The sequence below is a fragment of the Strix aluco genome, chromosome 26 (assembly GCF_031877795.1).
Source record: "Strix aluco isolate bStrAlu1 chromosome 26, bStrAlu1.hap1, whole genome shotgun sequence".
In the NCBI taxonomy this organism is placed as follows: Eukaryota; Metazoa; Chordata; class Aves; order Strigiformes; family Strigidae; genus Strix; species Strix aluco.
In genome coordinates this window covers 4,466,925-4,484,037 of record NC_133956.1, presented here as the reverse complement: position 1 = coordinate 4,484,037, position 17,113 = coordinate 4,466,925, and the positions used below count along the sequence as shown (strand labels likewise).

The following is a 17,113-nucleotide window of genomic DNA, read 5'->3' as shown; positions in this document are numbered from 1 at the left end:
CTTTGCATCGCATTCCTGCTCTTGCCAGCGCTGCCACACGTCTGCCAGACACCGGAGCAGCGTCAGAGGCTGCTGCGTCACCGCTCCCGGCCCCCGCTGCCTGCTTGTCCCTTCCCTGCCTGTCTGTCCCCCGGCATCTCCACTGCCCGCTGTCAGAGACACGGCCATGACATTTGCTTAAGCTCTGCAGGCTGAATTTCAGGCTGTAGGAAAGCTGAAGTCCAGGCTGAGCTGTATTCATGTATCCGATGCAAATGCTGCTATAAAATGGGGTTTGGAGATTTGAGGGGTGTTGCTCCATCGTAGGTTCAGGGGCAAAGCTCAGCGCTTGCTCCCTCTGCCTCCAACCCAAAGAAACTGTGGGGACAGGCAGGTATTAAACAGAACACCCTCCGCTCTGATTTTTTGCTCTGCTTTAGTGGAACCTGGACCCCCAAGGGTACCCCCAAATGGGGAAAGGGCCAGGGTCTGTCTTTCGGTGAGCTTTCCCCATTTCCCCAGAGTGAAACCTCAGAATCACTGAGGCTGGAGGGACCTCTGGAGGTACTTGCTCCATCAGTCGCCTGCTCATAAAATAATTGCTTTTTTGGGTCACCCCCCAGGTCTGTGCTGCTCATCACCTTTGCAGCTCCAGTCCCTGGTCCAGGCTGAGAAAAGGAAATGGAAACGGGGAGCAGCTGTGCCTGGACATGAGTTTAAGAATAATAAGGCTGGGGATGTCACTGAGCCCCCTGCAGCGGCTGCAGATGAGAAGACAGAGGCTGGTAAAGGCAAATAATAGAAAAATACAAGAAATGCCCCTGTGCCTCAGGGCAAGTCACTGCCTGAGCCCCAAAAACCCTCCCGCACCGCTGCGGGATCTCTGCCTGGGCTGACGAGCTATTAATGATTTAGCAGAGGAGTCTGAAATTAGCAGCGCTCAGAATAAACCTCTTTGATGCAAAAGCCCCGTTAAGAGCGTTGTTCTCCCTTCCCTGGCAGCAGCCTCCCGCATCCCGCAGCCGTACGTGGAGGCACCGACCGCCGGGATGGGGCAGCACGCTGCATCCCGCAGCCAGGCCCCGGTACTCCGGTACTCCCCCAGGGATGTCGTGCTCTGCCCCCAGGTAGGACGTAGCCAAGGGCTGTGCGCTGGCCTCATCTCCAGCTTCTTTAAAGCCCCACATTGGGATGTGCTCCAGAAAAGTGAAGCCTTATTATTAGGCAGTAAATGATTAATATTAGTGCCGTCTCTCCCAGTCCCTCTGCAATTTTTAACCCTGGTGTCCCAGTTACCAGCGTAGGGGGGGACCCAGGTGCTGCTCTCTCATCCTGGCCCACTTTAAGGGAAGGAATCCTGCGTCAGGATTTCAGGTTTAAGCCCCCCCAGGACTCCTGGGTTGACCCAGCTCCCTGCCCTGCCGTCCCGGCCCCAACGCTGGACTGGAGCCCTGGCACACGGTGGCAGCTCAGCTGGGAGGTGATGGGCCACGGGGGAAATGTGGGAACCGAGGGGCATTAAGCAGCGTGGTGCTGGGCTCGGGAGGCCACTCCGTGCTGCTCAGCTCGTCCTCGAAGTGCCAGGCTCGATGGGGCAGTGCCGGGAGAGGTTTGGTGGCCGGGATCTGTGCTGAAGGCACCTGGCAGAGAAGGAAACGATGCATTTCCAAGCAGTGCTTTGAGTTAACACAAATGAAAGCCCGAGCAGGGAAATGACACCGGCTGGAATTAAGTACGGTGTTCATGTGCCAGAGGCTTAAATAAATAAATGCGGTCTTTGTGCCCTTTAGAGAAGGAATGAGCTTCTTGGCACTGGCACCATCCTTTAAATTGATTTCTCTCTCTCCTCTTCCCTCTCGGTGTGTGTGAGCCGAGCGGCTGCAGCCTCAGTGCCGTCCTGCCGGGCTCCTGCCCTGCCTGCCCTGCCTGTCCTGCTGCCCACTTTCCCTCCCGGTTTCCTTCCTTTCCTCCAAACATTCAGGGAAGGATCTGACCCCCCAAGAGTGACTAACCAGCTCTTTGGAGAGAACCACTGAGTCACCAAGCGGCAGCAAACAGGACGGGATTAGCCCGGCAGGTCCAGTGCCTGGGGAGCACTGGGCATCCCTGCAGCACATGTCCCTCGGTGCCACCGCTGTCCCCAGGGGCACTTGGGCAAGAAACAACCGCTCCCAGCGGGAGAAGGGATGGGTGACGCTGTTGCTTTGCAGGCTGCTAAACAGAGAGGGTGAAATCACTCCCCACAAAGGGTGAGGGTCCATCCGTGGCTGCGGTCAGGTGGGAGAGCAGGGCTGGGGGGGTCCAGGAGGGGTGGCCAAAGGCTTTGGGGGTGTTGAAGCACTTGGGCATGGCCTGGGTGGAGGTTCATCCTGAGGTGGGTGGACTCCTGACTCCAGTGTGAGGCACCCAAAACCGCAGGCAGCACCTGGGGAGGCACAGGCGAGATGCTCTCCCTGGGGTGCAGGTTCTGTGGGATCCCAGGGGACACACGTGGCCACCCCACACCTGCCAATTTACACCCCTGGTGCAGGCAGCACGGAGTGTGTGTGGGGGTGTTTGCCTGCAGGGGAGTTAAACTGACAAGGAATGGTGCAGGGCAGACTGGGGGGATCCTCAGGGTGGGGACCCTTGGGGACAGGGATCCTTTGGGGACAGGGATCCTCAGTGACAGGGATCCTCAGTGACCTGAATCCATGGGGATTGGGATCCTTGGGGACAGGGATCCTTGGAGGTGGGGGTTGCTCAGGGCAGGGATCCTCGGTGACGGGGATCCTCAGGGATGGGGATCCTTAGGGATAGGGATCCTTGAGGACAGGGAGCCTTTGGGACAGGATCCTCAAGGAGTGAGACCCTTAGTGACCTTAAGGGTGGGGACCCCAGGGACAGAGATCCTCAGGGAAGGTGAACCTCAGCGACAGAGACCCTTGGGGACGAGAATCCTCAGAGACGGGTCTCGTTTGGGACACAGACCCTCGGGGATGAGGAGCCTCGGGCAGAAGGATACTTTGAGACGGTGTCCTCGGGGCTGGGGGTCCGTGGGGACAGGGGTCTGTGGGGACAGGGGATCCGTGGGGACGGGGGGCCGTGGGGACAGGGGTCTGTGGGGATGGGGGGCCGTGGGGATGGGGGGCCGTGGGGAAGGGACGTGGGCACGGGGGGCCATGGGGACAGGGGTCTGTGGGGACACGGATCCATGGGGACAGGGATCCGTGGGGACGGGGATCCGTGGGGACGGGGGTTCCATCGGGACAGTGATCCGTGGGGCCGGGGGGTCCGTGGGGCCGGGGCCAGGCCGGGGCAGCTTCGCCCGCCGCGCTCTGCTGTCCCTCGCGGCGGCCCGTCGGGCGGGTCACGTGGCTCACCTGGCCCAGGTGGGGCGGGGCCGGACGCCGTTCCCTGGCTGGCAGGTAACGCCGGGGCGGGGGGGCCGCGCCGCCGCCGCCGGGAGTTTTGGGGGACACACACACACACACACCCCTCCCCCGGCTCTGACCCCAGCCCCGGCCTCAGCCCCGGGGCCGGCCCGCCGCGGCAGCGCCCGCTACCGCCGCTCGGCGCTTCCCCCGGCGGGGCCGCCCGTCCCGGGCCTGGGGGCAGCAGCAGGCCGCGGCCGGGAGGGAGGGACGGCGGGAGGGACGGGCGGGCACTCCCCCCTCCCCGAGGATCCCCACGGTCCTCCCCGCCGAGACCGGGGTGCCCTGGGTGCCGTCCCCCTGCCCCGGGCCTCCCCCAAGACAGGCGCCGTGTGCCCCGGCCCCCCACTCAGGGCTGGGGACAGGCCGCCCCCGCCACCGCTTGTCCCCGAGCTGTCGTTGTTCCCCCCGCTCTGCCCCTCCCGCTGCTCTGGGACCTTCCGTGTCCTTGCCCTGGGGGACTGGTGTCGGGAGGAGCCCTCCCGCTGTGGGGGGGGGGGGGGGTCGGGTCTCTCTGGCCACTGCTGGGGTCGGCTTGGCTTTGGAGGGCTGAAGAAGTAAAGGGGGAGCGCAGTGGGGAGCCTCTGCGGGAAAGGGCCGGCCTTGCCGGGACGGTCAGCGATGCCGCTGGGAACCAGCTCTTCTCTACTGCCAGCTTCTCTTTTCCCCAAAATCCACCGTCTCGAGGACGCCCGGGGGCCCAGGGTAGGCAGAGGGGTCTCTGCTTGGTCCCCAGGCGGGTCTCCCCCCTTTGCAGCGCTTCGTTTGTGAGAAGGAAGGGGCCAATTTGGTTTACCTGCATTGTGGTGGAGCCCTGGTTGTCAGCTGGAACGGGGGGCGTTTTGGGCCAGGGGCAGAGGGAAGTGTTTGGCCAGAGGCAGTTCCTTGGCCGGGTTGTTTATATCCCAGGGAGGTGAGCGAGGGGACGCAGCAGCACAGAGAGATCCGTGTTACTCTGGGCCAGGGTCTCCATCAGAGCCCGCAGAGCAGTCAGGAGTCCGGGAGCTTTACAGGGCAGCTTTCAGCTCCTGGCAAGGCTGCTTAGAAAACTTAGAAACAGCTACTGATGCTTCCATATATTTAAGAGAAGTTGTATCTGTGTGTAAATCTTGTATCCTGAATTTAGGTCCTCTGGTCCCTTTTTAAGTTAATGCTTTGCTTTCCCTAGCTTCAAACAACACCAGCAATATGGTTATTGGTTTTATTGAGTAGATTCACAACTTAATTTAGCTTTTTTAAAACTTTCAAAGGAAATCCTGTCCTCTGAACAATGAAGATCTTAGACCCCGGCTAACCCTTAGACGCACAAACTGTCTGTGAATCCCTCCTTGCTCTTCTGAAGCAGATGTTGAAGTTCTTCAGAAGGATCTTTATTCACACACGGTGCCTGCGTGAGAACAGAGAAGGCTCCCAACGATCTTGTGAGTATCAGCTCAGCTGTGGGTTTTAGTCCGAGCTTTTGTTTATGGCTGTCTTAAGCAGTTGGCTGTGGGTTTGGGTCCAGTCCATTGCTTGTGCTGGAGAAGCCGCTGGATCGAGGAGCTGTGCCTTGTGTGTGCTCCCGGGGAACTTTTCTGATGGGTGATCCAGTGGTCACAGAAGCATGAGCTGTGATGGGAAGGGGGTGAGCTCAGCGCTCGGGGCTGGAGATGCAGCTGGGGGTTTGTGCAATGTCAGGCAAGTGGTTTAATCTCTAAGTCTGTGAGTCTTTTTCTCTAGAGCTGAGATAACGCTCTTCCCTATGTCAAAAATGCTCTGAAATTCCAGAATATTATATATTGTTATATAAATGATTGTTACTGTGCAATGCAGATGTCGGATCTCTTGATGAGGCCTCAGTATTGAGAGAAATACCCCAGTAAGCAGTTCTGTGCTTAGATCAGCTCAAATGTTTTCAATTTGTTTTTCAATTTTGAACTGCATTACAAAAATGGTGAAGCTGAGGAAAAAAAACCCTGTTGTTGTGAAGTGAAAGCAATCAAAACTCTCAGCTAATACTGAGTCTAGGGAGCTCTGTCTGCTCAGCACTGAAATTGGAGCGTCTGGGGCTTTTATATTTAACATATTGTCCAGGAATGTGCAAAGGGAGCTCCTGGGACATGAGCTACTTACGGATTTTTATAAGCTAATGGAGCCAAAATATTCCTGGAAAGCAGTGGTGTGCTGTAACTGCCTGGTTTTCAGTCTGCGCCTGTTTCTTTGTGGAAGCAACGTTGCTATTTGTTTTAAAAAAAGGGGGGAAAAGAGACACCGCTCTAACAAAGTAGGACAGATTTATTTATTCATGCTTGAGGTGCCCTATAGAAAGTATATAGTAGAGCAGCAGGGACAGTCCAAAAACACTTAAGCTATGGCTGAGCTCTCACTGCTTATTAATTAGCCTAATTAGTATCTAAAAGGATCTCTTGGGGGTGAGAGCAGTGTTAGCCAAGAAGCTTAGAAACCGTGGACAATTTAGGGGCCCACTATAGTCTGGGATAAAAGCAGCAGCAGTAGAAGTGGAGAGTGACAGCCTTGACCTGACTTCCCTCGCCATCGCCCGGTGCCGAGCTTTCTTCATAAGAGGGAGATTTAATGTGCCAAACTCTGCGTGTTGGATCTGCGGAGCTGAAGTGTGACGTAGTACCCTGTAAAAAGAGTTTACTCCTGCGTGCAAACCTGGGGCAGCTGTTAGTGCCGTGTCAACGAGAAAAACAGTTGAGCTGTAGGATTTCTGTAGTAGGGCTTTGTGAAGGTTTTGCTCCCGTGAGGCGTGATTTGAGACCGACTTGTTGACAAGATCTTTTCTTTAATCCAGATGACATGAGTTTTCCTTAGGGTAACACAGCCGTAGCACGACTAGCAAAAATCATCAGTGTCAGTAACGCCGTCATTGCTAAATCCTCTAAATTTGAATAGCGTCGAATAATCTGGAGTCTGAATTGGCAGTTTGTATAATGATTGATTGCTTGTCATCTCCTCCTGGGCATGGTGTGTTTTGAAACAGATAAGCGCTGTCAGGGCCCAGCTTAATCCTAAAGAATGCAAGACAAAGGGGAAGTTGTTTAAAAAAAGATACTTTCCCTTCGGAGCCTGGCAGCTGGCTCCGCCTACGGCTGTGCTGCTCATTTGTTGCTCTGGAGCCTGACTTGTCTTCCAGCTGCATTGAGGAAACCTCTTCTGAAGGTTACAGGGATTTTGATGTCTTAAAAATAGTTCTTTTAAAGCATATCTCTTCTGATTCAAGCGTCTACCAAAGGGAAGCAGTAAAGCCAGAGCAGTCGGAGAGCCCTGAAACCCAGCCTGGATTCCCTCTCTATGCGACAAGTGAGAACAGCATGAGTCCTAATGCAAAATATTTCTGTAAATAATGGAAACGCTGAATTTGAGAACTGCTGAATTTGAATGTTAGAGTCCTCTGCTGAGCAGCGGCTCGCTAAGGTGAGACTGGTGACAGATGCTTGACTTGAGACCTTCTTGTTCTCCAGGTGTGTGAGCGGTAAGCCATGCTGGGCCGGAAAACAGGACTCCCCCACGACCTGAACAGCCACCGCCAGCTGAACCAGCCCTACCAGGAGGCCGTGCCCCTGCGGACCAGAGCGTCCAAGGAGACAGATGTCAGTTTGGAGGTGTTCAGCGGCTCTACACCCGAAATCAAACAGAGCCGCAGCAGAGCCCAGCAGATGCGGGATCGGAAAGGCCGCAAAGCTGACCTCAAAGACTCCAACGGGAGAGAGGCAGAAACAATCACGTTTATTTCTGGTACAGCGGAGGCTCCCCCAAACCAGAGCTTCTGCTGTTCATCTCTGTCTCAGGCCTGGAACACATACAAGGCTGTTTTCTGTTGTATAGTGACCTGTGGGGGCTGCTTTCAGGACTGCAGTGTCTGTATCCCCTATCCCGGGCCCACCGAGACCTCCACTGATGATGGAAAGAACGGAGATTATAACGGGCGACTGCCAAACAGCCCCGCCAACGTCTCTCCCACTGAGAAGAATGGGAACCAGATCAAAAAGTCCAGCATGGGTAGCAGTTTCAGTTACCCAGATGTGAAACTGAAGGGCATTCCTGTTTATCAAAACAGGAGCCCCAGCCACCACCTGGAATCGGATTCATGCTGCAAAGAGCTGCTGCCAGAGAAGCCCTTCAGGAACAGCATAGAAAAGCCACCGCTCCCCAGCAGCCACCGGAGTTCGGAGGAGTATTATTCCTTCCACGAGTCCGACCTGGACATCAGCGAGTTGAACGGCTCCATGTCCAGCAGGGAGATCGACGTCCTGATCTTCAAGAAACTGACGGAGCTCTTCAGCGTCCACCAGATCGATGAGCTGGCCAAGTGCACGTCAGACACTGTCTTCCTGGAGAAGACCAACAAGATCTCGGACCTCATCAACAGCATAACTCAGGACTACAACCTGGATGAGCAGGATGCTGAATGCAGGCTGGTCCGAGGCATCATACGCATCAGCACCCGGAAAAGCAGGGTCCGGCCCCATATTTCTATCCCAGCCAGCCAGAGCCACGAGGAGAAGTCCAGCAGAGGCAACGCGCCAGACAGCGGTAACGAAACGATGCTAGAGTCCATGGTCATCAGCCAAGACGGTACGTGTGGGTTCCTTGGTGTCACTGCTTCAATACAAGGGTTATTTTATCACAGCCACAGAGCAGGGTTGCACGCTGATGTCTGTCTTGGGGCTGGGCTTGTTCCCCTGGGATGTGTGAACGGAGGTCCTTCCCTGTTACTGGAGACCTCTGCTCCTCACCACTCACTGTGTCCTGGCTTCCTTGATAGTATCTTTCACTGTCAGTGCAGTTTGTTCTGAGCAGTATAAGGGCTTATTCTGCTGCTACTGCAATGATTCCTCCGCACCTCTAAGCTAGGCAGAAAGACCGTGAGTCAAACTTAACTGGTATGACCAGACGAGCTGGCTTGTGCCAGAGGATGTCCAGTTGCTAAGCTGTCTCTCTCCCCTGTGTTCTACCAGGGCTCTTTGCTAATGCCACCCTTAGACTGCCATGACAGGGTGTCTCCTTCGAGCTGAGACTTCCTCTACACGGTGGGGTGAGGAGCAGCCAGTAATACCCCTACAAAGAGGAGGGGAGGGCTGCTGCTGTGGCGTGAGTGCCTCCTGGCTCCGTCAGGGATGCTCTCCTCCTTGTCTGGAGCAGCCTGACCTCCAGAACAGGTTGTAAGAGAGTTTGTTGTAGAAAGACCTTGAAAAGCTGAGTGTGGGGGGCAAGGAGACATCCAGAAGTAGCAAAGGAAACCGGGTGGCTGTTGTGCTTCCCAGTTTAGCAGTAAGGCTGCTGTTGCTTCCTGGTATTTAGGGACTGCAAAGCTCAGATTACCAAGACAATGGTGGAAGCAATCTGAAGAATCAGACTCTACCTCTCCTGCTACCTGAGGGTGGTGCCTTCAGAAGGAGAGCCCTGTGCGTTCCCTGACAGGCGGCTTGAGTCAGAGCTGCCCGTGTCCTTTCCTGTCTCAGGCCCTCTCGGTTTCCATTCCAGATCTGGCCGTGCAAATATCGGAAGAAACACCAGCAGATGTGATGGCCAGGAACATGAGGCGGCACAGCAGCGCAGGTAACGTACCTGGCCAGGGGTCTCAGCTGCAAAGGCGTCGCAGGAGTGAGGGGAATGCCCTGAACCTCCTGCGTGGCCAGCAGGGACAGGGAAGGGATCTGACCCCTGGGCTCGGCACTGGTGAGGCCGCCCCTCAATGAGTGGGTTCAGTTTTGGGCCCCTCACTCCAAAAAGGCCATTGAATGACTCGAGCGTGTCCAGAGAAGGGCAACGGAGCTGGTGCAGGGTCTGGAGCACAGGTCTGATGGGGAGCGGCTGAGGGAACTGGGGGGGTTTAGTCTGGAGAAGAGGAGGCTGAGGGGAGACCTCATGGCCCTCTCCAACTCCCTGAAAGGAGGGTGCAGAGAGGGGGGATGAGTCTCTTGAGCCAAGGAACCAGCGCCAGGACAAGAGGGAATGGCCTCAAGCTGTGCCAGGGCAGGGTCAGACTGGCTCTTAGGAAGGATTTCTTTGCAGAAGGGGTTGTTGGGCGTTGGAATGGGCTGCCCAGGGCAGGGGGGGAGTCCCCATCCCTGGAGGGGTTGAAGAGTCGGGTTGACCCAGCGCTGAGGGATCTGGTGGGGTTGGGAACGGTCAGGGTGAGGTTCATGGTTGGACTGGAGGAGCTTCAAGGGCTTTTCCAACCGAGATGATTCTGTGATTCTGTATTATGTATCCCCTCAGTTTTCACCATCTGCAAAGGCTGAGCTGACATCTGCCTCTTAGGTTACCGTAAGGGGTGTAGTTCTCTCGAGCTCTGGGAGTGAAGGAGACTCAGAAGGCTGGTGTCTGCCCGGCTTGCTGGGTTCTTCGGAAAGAGAATGAAACCCAAGTTTGGAGTGCTCTCTGTCCATGCACAGCATTTAGCCCGAGAGTTTTGGTCTCTGGGTATCCTGACAAAGTTTGGGGCTGTATTTGGGGTGTGAGCAGCTGAGTTCACAGCTGGGTTATACTGGGAACAAAAGGAACTGTGCGAAAGGGAAGCAGGGGAGAGTGACAGGCTGTCCCCTGAGCTCTGATCCTCATGGCATGTGTGCTCCACTCCAAAGAGCAGCCCAGGGCTAAAAGACAAGTTTTCTCCTGCATAATAACAGATCTCTCCTAGAAGATGGCTACAATACAGGCAGGGCTGTTCCCTGCCTGTGGGCTTTGTGTGGCTTTCTCCTCCCTCATGATACACAAAGCCTTTTGTGGCAGTTGCTTGCCTAACTGCCAGGAACTGCTATAGTTCACGTTGTCTAATGTCACCATCTCTTCTCTTTCCTCTCCAAGGCTCTCCAACAAGCAGAGATTCTTCTTTCCAAGACACAGAGACTGACTCATCTGGGGCACCTCTGCTTCAGGTGTATTGTTAAGGAAAAGGACCCAAGCAGCAGCAGGCGTTCCAAGGCTCTGCTGCAATCAGATTTCTCCTCTTTCAATATGGAGTGTGCTATGCCACTTTTTTTTTTCCCCCCAGTCTACCCTGATCCTTTGTTGAAGCCAAATTTCTCCTGCTGTCTGAATTTCACTGGAATTTTTTTTTTTTTTTTGGACTATATAGAACATCAAGGAAGTGAACTGTGCAGCTGATGAACTTGGGAGGTGGAATGTGTGCCCAGGGAGGAGAAGATGGACAAGGAAGTATCAGATAACTTGTGCCTCTATGATTTCCATCCTTCAGGTGTAGCTTCAGCAACCTCAGTGGCCCAGTCCTTTCCCTGCTTTGAGGATCTGTTCCACAGTTCTTGCTTTCTGGCGTTGCATAAGTTAACTTGGGTAGGGAATAACTGGATGGTGTGTCTGTGTTTGTGCCGATGCTACGGTGAAGGTCAAGCCCCTGCTCTCTAGGGACCCAAATCTCTATTTAAAGTGGCTGGGTTTGTCCCAAAAGCCTAAGTCCTCTATTCCTGGTGTTTGCAGTAGCCAGATCCTCCTCCTTCCTGCTGATCCTTAGTGGCGTCATCTCTTGCTGCCTCATAAGGAGAAGGTTCAGGTAATGTGGTTCGTTTAATCTTTGCCCTCTTGGCGTGTCTCCCAAGATAGAGCCCCTCGCAGAGGGGTGGGGTGCCCGCACAGCCGCCCCGCTCGCACCTCCCGAGCAGATCCCGGGGTTCAGCTTTGCAGCCACCGCCAGTCCGATGTGAACTGCGGGCGCGAGGTGTTACCAATTGCACGGGTTGACCCGTGCCGTGCAGTCACCTCTTCCTCACTCCTCCACCTTTCCCCGTCACGCTTGGTGTCCCTGGGCCAGCCTTGAGCTCAGGTTATGGCAGCTGTCGGAAATAGTCGGTTCATTTTTAAGTTTTTCTAACTAATTTGACTATTCTGCTGGAAACTCTCTTAAAAGTGGCTTGCTTCAAAAGGAAAGCCTCTCCTGAGAGTCTCCAGAGGGTCTGTGAGGAACTGCTTGGTCCTGCCTTTGCCCGGTGGGTGCTCGGCGCCGGCTCCTTCCCTTCGCCCCTCTGCAGCCGCCGGCCGGAGATGTGGTGGTGCTAATCCGAGGGCACCGCGCCAGGCGACCTTGAGGGCTGCAGCGCTGCAGCAGGAGGAAGCTCTATCTTACTGGTGTTGCCACTTGGTTGTTTATCATAAAGTAAACAGATGAAGCCATGGGACCTGTTTATACCTTCGGGTGCCCTTGGACGTGAATAGAAAACGCTTAGTTGAATTTACCAGCCATAGAATAAACGCCCACTGTTTTCTGGGGAGAGGAAAACCAAAATAGGCCCTGTGATTTGGTGTGGACCACGTTTTTGTGCCTTAATTGAACTGAATCGTGCCTTAATTGAACTGAAATGTGCCTTTATTTCATAGCCTGTGATTACTCTTCAAAAGTCTGGGTAGGGGGGAAAGGATTTAATTTTTCACATGAGCAGTCAGGCTTATTTAACCAGCCAAAGCCCTTTGAAATGTACAGTTCAAGTCCCTGTTAGAGCCTGTTTTTGTAAACTGCTCGCGTTTCAGAGCGTGCTTTCATAAATCACGGACAGTACTGAGAACACACCTTAAGACACTGACTGAGAGAGATTTTGAAAATAAAGGGGAAAGGCTGAGATGTGGATTTGGCTTCCCCTCCCTGCTTTGTTTTTAAAGCTGTTTATGCAAGGAAAAGACTTGAAGCGAGGCCAACCCAGGACTCCCAGAGGAGCTGTGTTTGGTCACCTCCTTCCGAATGCCACATGTACCGAGGGACCCGTTTGGCGTCCTGCTTCTGAACGGATTTGTACATACGTATTTGGACAAGTTTACTTAAACCTGTGCACTGAGGCGTCAGTGTGGGTCACGCTGACACGGAGCTCTGTGGTCTGTGCGCTGGAGCTTTGGAGACGAGGGGTGAGGATGGACTTGCAAAGAGCTGCCGATCGCTATGACAGATGCAATAAGACATTTTTTTTATGTTTAGTCTGTGTACGAAGAGTGAATGTGTATGGATTAAGCTTGCAAAAAAGCCCCAAAACAACCCCAAAAACTCACTAAGAGGAAGACTGTCAACTCGATGGTCCCTGAAGCTGGTGCACCTGTGGTGTCTTACGGGATTCTTTTGCACTCCTTGGCCTTAAACACCTGATTTGGTCTTTTTTATAAAGCAAAAGATGTGCTCTTTACCTGTGCTGTGTCTCTTACATTCCTGCTTGCATCAGTTTGGGGAGAACATCCCTCAGCGAGGGAGCCTGGGCCAGGCTGGGGGGCTTGCAGCGGGGGGTGCTGATCCCTGCTTTCCCAGCAGCACATGAACTAAAGATTTTGTTTCATCCATTTGGCAGCACTTGCCCGTGCCCAGGGGGATTGATCAGAGGGCTGGATGCCGGGCTGGGGTGGGACACGGGGAAGCTGGGCACAACTAAAGGAGCCTCTGAGGAAGTGCCTGTTTGCAGACAGGGAAACCCCAGGCCTTCCCTGAGGGGTGATGCTGGAACTGAGCTCTGGAAGAACTGAGCCTGAGGGGAGAATTTCCAGCTCCTTCCCTGGGGTGCAGACAGCTGTTGCTAGAAAACGCACGAATTGCTCCGGAGCGGCTGCTGTCCCTGATGGCAGGGCAGGATCCGCTTGGGGAGGGAGGCTGGCTCAGCCTCAGACCCTGTGACTTGAAGGACCAGTTTTGCACTTTCTAATTTCACTACGAAAACTCAGCTGATAACCCACAGAGCTCTGTTCCTTGCCACTGACCCTCCCTCACCCTCCCTGGGCAGGGGACAGCCAGGAGGTGCTCGTGGATGGGTTTTCCCCCCTGGTGCACAGGACCAACTTCCCTTCGAGGGAAGAGTGGATGGTGTGAAGGATTGGCACTAACCCCTCTTTTTTCCCTTAACTTTGATCCGTTCAGGCAGAGGACTTAGCCTAAACTTGAGTCCTTCTGTGCCTGGTCCCCTGCCTGTTCTGTCCCACTTTTGTTAAACAAAGACCAAGTTCAACCTGGCCAGGCACCCTTCGGCAGCAGGCAGAGACCACTGCAGTTGTGCGAGAGATGTTTCCTGGAAAGATTTTAAAGTAGTGGACAGGTAAATGCTGCCTTCTCTCGGCTGGGAAGGGTCTCCAGAGATGTTTTGGTGTCTGGAGCCCTCGAACCAGCCAGCTGGGGTCCCAGGGGAACAGAGCAAAGGCTGCCAGCAGCAGCAGCTTGCTGGCCAAACGCTGGCACCCTGTGCAGGCATGTGGCTCTGTCACTGCCGTCTCCGCTGTCCCCACCTGCTCCTAAGCTGCCCTGCTAGTTCCTCCTGCAAGTCTGGGCCCATTTTTCTGCCCTCTGCCTACCCTTCCTCGCTAAATTTCTCCAGTGCTTTTCCTGGAAGCGGTTAGTCTCCCCTTAGCACTCAGTCAAGCAGCTGGAGTGACCGAGGGGCTGTAACATGCAGAATTGCTTCTGCTTCTCTTGGGCACGTTGAATCCCTGGAAGAAAAAATGTTTCTGGAGGCTTCGATCCCAATGACTGCTCAGTGCAGCTCTGCTGGGTGCGCAGCACGGGAGCTCATCCCCTGCCCCACAGCGCTGCTTCCCAACTAACTGGCTGCTTCCAAAGTGCTGCTGCAAGAATCACAGCAATTTCTGGACAGATTTCAAAACTTTGCATTTAAAACTATGACGCCGTAGTTGATGTGTCTCTGCTGTCAGTCCTGTGTTCAGCAACTCTCCTGCTTTTGAGTCGCTGTGTGGATCGTGGGTTTCCTTGCTCACGTGGAATGAATCCACAGGGTTTTTGTGTCTGCTGTCATCTTGGCTGTTGCTGTTGTGGTTTTTGCTCTGAGCAATAGCGTTGAGCGTTCTGCTGAGTGATCTGGCAGAAAGAGTTGGTTGCCCAAGTGGAGATCTTACAAGCACGAGAGCCCTTTACCCGGCCGCATGCATGTCAACATGCTCTTTTCACGCAGGTACTTCCTTTTGGGAGCCTGACTCAGCACCTTTCTTTTCCTGAAGACATTGTTTGATTTTATTGGGCTTGGTTTTGCCAGGAGACTCTCCGGAGACTCACACTGCACGTGGGTCCTCACCGTGGCTCTTTCATACAGGGACTTCAGCGGGATCCTGTGCACTGCACAGCCCAAGCCACCCCACTGCCAGTGGTTCCTTGGGTTCGGGTTAAGGAAGATCAATAACTCTGCTGGGAACGGATGCACGAGGCTTTGAGTGTTAAAGTAAAGAAATTCATCTTCCCCATCCACACCTTGAGCTACTGAATTATTTATTTCAGTGTGGCTTAGAAGTTTGAAAGTTGAAGGATTGACCCTAATTCTTTACAGCCTGGTCCTGAGCAGTGACAGAGGAGCTGTGACTTCTCCTCAGATTAAGCAGTAATGTTAAATACCCAGTGCCTCCGTTTCCCTCTTTGTGGTTTTGCTGTTTCATTGCTCTCTCCAAAGCACTCCTGCAGTCTGGGCTGTTTCCCAAATAGTCTGAGCTGCGATATTCATTAATAAAAGCTACGCTAAGAGCTGCTGTTAGGAAAAAAAAAAAAAAAAACCAAAAAATGAGGGAAACTTTTACCATATGGAAAGCCCTCTGCAGAGCCTGTATGCCTGCAAGATTTTGCTTTTAAAGGACGTGAGAAGGGGCCTGGCAGCGAGGGAGCCACAGCCAGGCGGGCGCAGGAGCTCTGGGCTGTGCCGGCAGCGGCGGCTCCGGCGGGTGGCAGCACCGAAACGGCTTCTCGTGGTGCCTCGACACGGGCGGGGACAGGCAAAGGGACCTTCATCGCCTGCCACCCTCCAGCACGGCCCTCCCCGCGCTCTGCTGGGCCTTGGGCAGGGAACCATCTGCTGGGAGCCAAGACAAGGATGTATTTGTAGGGTTTGGTCCCCGATGTCCCTCGTGGTGCTCGGTGGTTCCCTGCTGTGGTCACAAGGACACGGCTACGGGCCGTGGTCTCCAGTAACTCCACCTGAGGTGGGGCTTTGTGCTCTTTAAGCCACTTCTGGAGCTGCTCACAGCATGGTTGGTTCCAGGGGAAACTGCCTTTTGGAAGCAAAAGGGTGTTTTGGATTTGCCTTGGCCTGGGGAAAGTTGGTGGCAGCTGGGTGTTTGCAGAGGACAAGGCCGTCAGGAGAAACACCTTCTGTTCCGCTGGCTGGAAGGGTTGAAGTCCAGGGGCTCAACCGCCGTTCACAAACAAACACAGCCCCGGGCATTCACCTGCCGGCGGGTTCGGAGCCGCAGTTACAGCCCCCTTCTCCCAGGACTGTTTGCCTTTTCCCTTCATCTGCTTGGAAGGCACAATGACACTCCTTGCACCCCCCAAAAAATCTCCCCCAGCTTCCTCTGGGGTTCCTGCCACTGCCTCTTCTCTGTCTTAACTCTGTCTTCTCTCAGCTGCCTCCTGCAAGTGACACCAGCCAGAGCCAAGCCTCATGCCAGCCTGGAGAACTCACAACTGTCAAACTCCTCATTGCCACGACCCTGCAGGGGCTGAGGACAGGAACAGCCCCAAGATGCTGGTTTTGGTGACACTGAGGGAGCTCTGCCCTTAGAACAGGGAGCGCAAAGCCCTGTAGCAGCATCCCGCTGATCCAGGCAGCTGCCAGCGATCGCATCAGGTCGCACTGCTGGTTTCTGGTGTCGGTTACAGGGCTGAGGCGGTAACGGGGAAGTAACAAAGCTCCTGGTTGGGCTTGGGGTGGTGCCATGAACTGCGCCGGTTTACAACCGGTCCCCGTTTGCTGCCCCGGTGCCTGCCTGTGCTTGCTCCTTAGGAGGGGCTGGCAGCTGGATGTGGATCCCGCCGCAGGTGCAGAGCCTGGCCGTCTCCCCCGATCTCCGACAGCTCCAGGGAGCAGTTCTGACATAGTCAGGGAGCGCTCTGACATAGCTGAGAACGGGGTGAAGCTCATCACAGCCCCAGGACAGCTCGGCCCTCCCAGCTCACCCGCCCCACGGTTCAGAGCAGACGCTGGCAGGTATGCTCACTCCAGGGCTCAGCACCTTCAAAGCCAGCACAGTCGGACTTTTTTTACAGTAACAGGAGACGCTGTTGCTTTATTAGAGCCGAAGCACAGACACGCGAACGCGTGTGGGGTGAACTGTGAGATGAACAGGCGGGAGAACCCAGAGCTGAGCAGTCAAGAGGCAGCTGCCCCGACCCGAGTCCTCGTTCACGCACAAGGTCACTGCTCAGCTGGGCGGGTGCTGGTTTTTGACCCCAAGAGCCTATAAAACTGGGAGACTAAATGCAAACAACAGCCTACTATTCAAAAATAAAATAAAAACACGCCAGGTGCAATGCCAGGCTGGACTTTGCCCAAGCAGGTTTTTCAGCCGTTTGTGCCCGCTCCCTCTGGTAGAAGGGGGAAACGTTTCAGGGAGGCAGAGGCAAGAACCACAGCAGCAGGGACCTGGGGTAGCCTGTAAAGGACTGACAGGAACCCAGGCTTTCGTGACACTTTCCTCGTTAGCTCGTCATAAAGGAGACCTGGGGCAAGGGTGGCTTCCTCAGTGCAGTCACGCGCTGCTACGTGGAGGGTGGAGCCTTGGTCATCCCCGAGTGTTTAAGCTGGGCTTGGAGTTAGTCGGCACTCCTGAGCCAGACACCAGCTCCAACTGCCTCTCCTGAGCCGGGGAGCGAACGCTGGGCAGGAGCAGGGAGCCCGAGGGGTATTTACGACCCCCAGCCCCTGCCAGGCTCCCTCGTTCCCAGGCGCTGCCCACTCCCAGCTCCCATCCCAGCCTGGATCCCTTCCGCAGGAGAAACCACACGCTCTACCTGGAAA

At 54.9% G+C, this 17,113-nt stretch overlaps 1 protein-coding gene across 1 annotated transcript; it reads left to right on the top strand.

Annotated features, from left to right (window-relative positions):
* The first annotated feature begins 3,356 nt into the window (after positions 1-3,356).
* Positions 3,357-12,522, top strand: KDF1 (keratinocyte differentiation factor 1). The gene is made up of 5 exons (XM_074807153.1): positions 3,357-3,386; positions 4,643-4,813; positions 6,860-7,973; positions 8,883-8,957; positions 10,209-12,522. The coding sequence occupies exons 3-5, from the start codon at positions 6,878-6,880 to the stop codon at positions 10,289-10,291; spliced, it is 1,254 nt and encodes a 417-aa protein (XP_074663254.1). The 5' UTR covers positions 3,357-3,386; positions 4,643-4,813; positions 6,860-6,877; the 3' UTR covers positions 10,292-12,522.
* The last annotated feature ends 4,591 nt before the right edge of the window (positions 12,523-17,113 follow it).

What these genes read in the sequence shown, in the direction of transcription:
- KDF1 (XM_074807153.1), top strand. Translation starts at nt 6,878, where the DNA reads ATGCTGGGCCGGAAAACAGGACTCCCCCACGACCTGAACAGCCACCGC. An exon ending in CATGGTCATCAGCCAAGACG is followed by an intron (nt 7,974 to 8,882) that starts GTACGTGTGGGT and finishes TTTCCATTCCAG; the next exon opens with ATCTGGCCGTGCAAATATCG. An exon ending in GAGGCGGCACAGCAGCGCAG is followed by an intron (nt 8,958 to 10,208) that starts GTAACGTACCTG and finishes TTCCTCTCCAAG; the next exon opens with GCTCTCCAACAAGCAGAGAT.